We start from the raw sequence: 4704 nt of genomic DNA on the forward strand, positions 1-4704 counted from the left end.
CTTCCTTCCTTCCTTCCTTCCTTCCTTCCTTCCTTCCTTCCTTCCTTCCTTCCTTCTCTCGCTGTACAACAGGCACTGCTTATTTGTATTTGGCTTTAAAGTTAATTTGGTGGTACACAAACCTTAAGGAAGGCCCCACCCTTTCTACATTTGATCAGGCTTCACAAAGGCTCTGTGTTAGTAGCTCCTGCAGTAACCTTGGGTCCATTGATGATTAAGTAGGGCAATTTCTGTGTTGAATGTACAGATCGGTTGTCCTTTAATCCTGCATGCTGCACATCGTGAAACTCAATGCAAAATTTTACTGATCTGCCACCATTCTAGTGAGCATGTTCCCCTTCAAAGGGAAAACTGTCCCTTCTTACTCCGTTGAGCATCTCTAAACATACAGGGGGAAGGAGATCTGCAAGAAACGTACGAGTCTTTGCGTTATTCAGTCAAGGTGATGTTTTATTTGTCACTTAATTTACAGTTGAAAGTATTTGCAACTTGAAAAAAGAAGAAGGGACCTGCAGGAATTTTATCCTAAAATGGTATTATGACACAGTGACGAAAAGTTGTGCTAGATTCTGGTACGGTGGCTGTGGTGGAAATGACAACAGATTTAATACACAGAATGAATGTGAAATCACCTGCTTTTCAGGTAAGTGGTGGCATCTTTGCTGCATGACTTCATTTCAAAGAGTGAGCAATGAGTAGGGATGTGAAATGTTTATTTAAAACTCGGCTATCCTGCCTTTCTCCACCTGAAAGGAGACTGTTTATCGAAACCCATTTCAGTCCAAATTGGGGGTTGGGGCGGAGGCAGAAACAACCTTGGTCACTCTGATGATATTTGCTGAGAGAGTGGGAGGCAGGATCACACAACATTTCAGAGGCCAGCTCAGAGGATTTCTGTTTCAGCTCATAACCAAGCTTCCATAGGAAACAATGGAGTATGGGGCACCTCCTTCTGAGGGCCATAGAATTGGACCCCCTGGTCCAAACATTTTGAAACTTGGAAGGGTGTTTGAGGAGAGGCTCAAGCAGCTATGCTGCAAATTTGGTGCATCCACCTCATAAAACATCCCCCCGAGCCCCAGATACTCCTGGATCGATTCTCCATTATAGCCTATGGGGCCCATTGACTATAATGGTCCCCATAGGCTATAATGGAGCCAGGAAAAAAGGATTTTTTTATTGCACATCCCTATTATGCTTTTCAGTATGATTTGTAAGCTGCCTTGAGTCACAGGGAAAAGTGGGATATAAGTATTTGAATAAATAAATAGTTGGGGCAGGTTGATAACATTTAAGCAACTGTGTGCTAGGTTAGGGAGCGCTTTAACAGTGATTGTTCTACCTGTGTTATACTTGACCTGTAATGTTGTCTGTCATATTTCACACACAAAAAAGTAGACTGCAAAAGTACCCCTCCCAGTGCTGTTATGTTTTCTAAGGGTCAGTGCACAGCGATGGTCCAAGGCCATGTCTACCAATGTAGTGGACTGGGGTGGGTAGATCTGTTCTCCAGAGGCCAGGTCTACCAATATAGTGGCCTGGGGCAGGTAGACCTGTTCTCCAGACGCTAGGTCTACCACCATAGAAGACATTTTGGTGTAATGAAATTTGACTTGATTCTGTTTTCTCTTATAATGTTTAAATTACTCTTAAAACACAGTTTAAATATAGTTTAAAAGAATTCATTCTGAGATTTTTACAAGGTTATGGAAATAATCTTCTAAAAATAGTTTACGCAATAGTCAAATATAGACTTTCTCACAACTTTAATGCTACTAGCTTTTTTCGCTCATGAGGTAGAATTTCTGCTCACAAACACTGTGGAGCTTAGAGGGAACATTGGTCATAAGTTAGCACAACTGTCCTGGGAAAAGTCAGGAAGGAAAACGATTGCCAACAGACTATCACTCAGCCTATTTAAAGGGAAGAGAATGGAACAGCTGTTTGCTGGTGCAGAAATCCTACACCCGGTTGCAAGCGCCCAATGAGAACTGAGCTTGTATAGCTATCTGCAGGGTGCAGTGTGGGAGACTCAGTGGAAAAGACAACGCTATGAGAAGCTGAAGGCAATAGGAAAAAGAAGGCCTGTCGTGAGACGGATCAGCTAATTAAAAGGAAGCCACCGCCTTCACTTTGCAAGGCGTGATTAAGGCTGTCAATGATGGCACGTTTTGGAGGTCACTAATTCAGATGTGTATGTAAAAGCGCCCTCAAGTCGCAGCTGACTTATGGCAGCCTCAGCAAAGGGCTTTCAAGACAAGTCAGGAGCAGAGGTTGTTTTCCATGGCCTTCCTCTACTGCGGTGGTTCTTAAGCTTTCGTGAGGTCACAGACCCCTTTGAGAATCTGATGAAAGCTACGGAACCCCCACTCCAGAAAAAGACATCATACCGAGGCAGTTATGATGATCGCGCATTACCTGAACATGTCATCTTCTGAGCGTGGAACAGGGGTCACAGGGTGGGGGGTGTAGAGGGAAGGTGTTTGTGAATTTCCTGCATTGTGAAGGGGGTCAGACTAGATGACCCCAGAGGTCCCTTCCGACTCAATGAGTCTATGTACAGTAGCATCCCATGCGCTTTTACATTCATTTGGAGCGAAGCATTACTGTAATAATTAGGAACGGTTTCCACAAAGGCAATTGTCTAAGTAACAGAAAGGAAATGGGAGAAGGTGGCCTCCCTGCTTGGCTGTGCAAATCTGATAAGACTGGGCTATACCGTGCCGCCTTCCCTCATGGTGAATTCATAGGGTCGCCACGAGTGGGAGGTGACTTAATGGCAGGTGATGCACAAAATCCTAATGAAATTTCTTTGCTTTCCCAGCTCGTGTCAATTCTGGTGTCATGACAATAGGAACTTAAACGGAGACCAGAACATCAACAGATACCTCTAAAAGAACCAGGAGTCAGCCATTGCCAACCATAGCCGTCGTAGAAGCTAAGGGTATACACTATCTTGCACTGTGCGTATTTCATGCTTTATGTTCCAGGCAAACCCTTGAAGAAAGAGTTTTGCTGCACGACTTTTATCAATATGGTGCTAAATCGTTTGTGGACTGAATGCTGAAACGTGCCGGGGGATATAATCGAATACTTTCCAACGTTACGTAACATTTACCCACGACAGATCTATTTTGTTTGAACAAACTACCGTTTCCTTTTGGATTCCGGCATTATGCCTAGAACTTGGGCAATGTAAAAATTAGAAAATAAGAAGGGGGGGGAGGGAGATGATCACTGCAACTGTCATGTACTTGCTTTTATGATTTCCACAACCAAGCATAACTTTAGAAGGAAAGCCTTACGTAACAGGGAGTAGTCAGTTCTCAAATACAAGCAGTCCAACTTTTCATGTTGCCTTCACTCTTACTGGATTATGCATTTTAGTAACTCTCTTTTACTCATATGCGATCAATCAAACCGAGGGGGGGGGAAATGCAATCTTTCTAAATAACAGATGCACTGCTGGGACCAACGACTGAATTAAAGAGTTTTTAAAACATGGTGTAGAATGTTTTTTTGGCAATCCTCTATTGTTGTGTGTGTTTTATATATATATTTTTTGCAGGGGTGGGGGATTCTGTTTTTATTGTGGTTTTTGTTCCTAGGATTTCTATACAAAAGAACTTTTGAATAAAGTTTAATTGTGATTGTGAAAGCCTCGAGGGTTTTTCTTTAGCGAGAGCCAAGGGCGTATACGACAGTTCAAGCAGGCAGGTAGCCCCAGACACTTTCTGACAGACCCGGCCACATCTGCCAGCCATTTTGATCGCCGTTTTGGGGTCAGGAAGCAATTTTCTCCAGGCCAGTTTGGCTGGAGATCCTGGAGGGGTTTTTTTTTTTTTTGTCATCTTCTGGGCATGGAACAGGGGTCACTGGGGTGTGGGGAGGTATTTGTGAATTTCCTGCATTGTGCAGGGGGTTGAACTAGATGACCCTAGAGGTCCCTTCCAATTCTGTGATTCCCTTTCCCCTCCTCCATTGTATCCTCACAACAACAACTCTGCGAGGTAGGTTAGGCTGAAAGAAAGAGACTGACTCAAGCCAGTATGGGCTTGAAGCAGATTTATACCTGCTGCAAAGAGAAGGTGTGGCTAGTCTCACAGGTGTCTGAGAAAGTGGATCCCCCCCCTTCCAAGTCAGTGGTTTTCTTCTGTCTTCACATGCTGGCTGATGAATTTTGCCCGTAATGCAATGGAATGGTAATTTGGATGGTTCTGTGTAAAACGAAAGTTTTCCTTGTCTAGAAATCACAACACGTTTGCACCACCTCTAGGTAATCCAAAAATGGTTCAGCGTAGCCTATAGTTCACCTTTGGTCTTCTGCACAAGCGCTGACCAACCACAAAAGATAATTTTCTCTAGATTTGGAGTGCTTTTGGGAGCTCCAAGGAGGTGCCTTCTCCCCGTACGCATGTGACAGAATTTCCCGCCCAAACTGTCATGTGACACTTAGGAGGAGTTCCTCAGTTGTCCTTTTGCCGCCATGAAGAGATCATCTTCATTCTATTGTCTTTTTCTATTTCTTCAGCTTATCTCTTTGTCTACATTTATTTGAATGCCATGGCGCAAAAGGCGCTTCTGTGAAGAGTGTCGAACTAAAACGATCAAAATGTGGTCTCTGCCTTGGTGAGGCACACAGTGTGGCTACTTGTCGCACATGTCAACAATTTACCTCAAAGGTCAGAAATGACAGAGCCTTAA

The 4704-nt window shown here is 43.7% G+C and overlaps 1 protein-coding gene across 1 annotated transcript in view; it reads left to right on the top strand.

Moving 5' to 3' along the window:
* COL6A3 (collagen, type VI, alpha 3) overlaps window positions 1-3571 on the top strand; it is a 175927-nt gene extending 172356 nt beyond the window's left edge. Inside the window, exons 46-47 of the mRNA XM_015413993.1 lie at window positions 473-643; window positions 2825-3571. Coding sequence (XP_015269479.1) covers window positions 473-643; window positions 2825-2862 — 209 coding nt within the window. The 3' untranslated portion in view covers window positions 2863-3571. The remainder of the gene's footprint in view (window positions 1-472; window positions 644-2824) is intronic.
* The last annotated feature ends 1133 nt before the right edge of the window (window positions 3572-4704 follow it).

Source organism: Gekko japonicus, unplaced genomic scaffold (genome assembly GCF_001447785.1).
Source record: "Gekko japonicus isolate JY-2015 unplaced genomic scaffold, Gekko_japonicus_V1.1 scaffold2251, whole genome shotgun sequence".
Classification (NCBI taxonomy): domain Eukaryota; kingdom Metazoa; phylum Chordata; class Lepidosauria; order Squamata; family Gekkonidae; genus Gekko; species Gekko japonicus.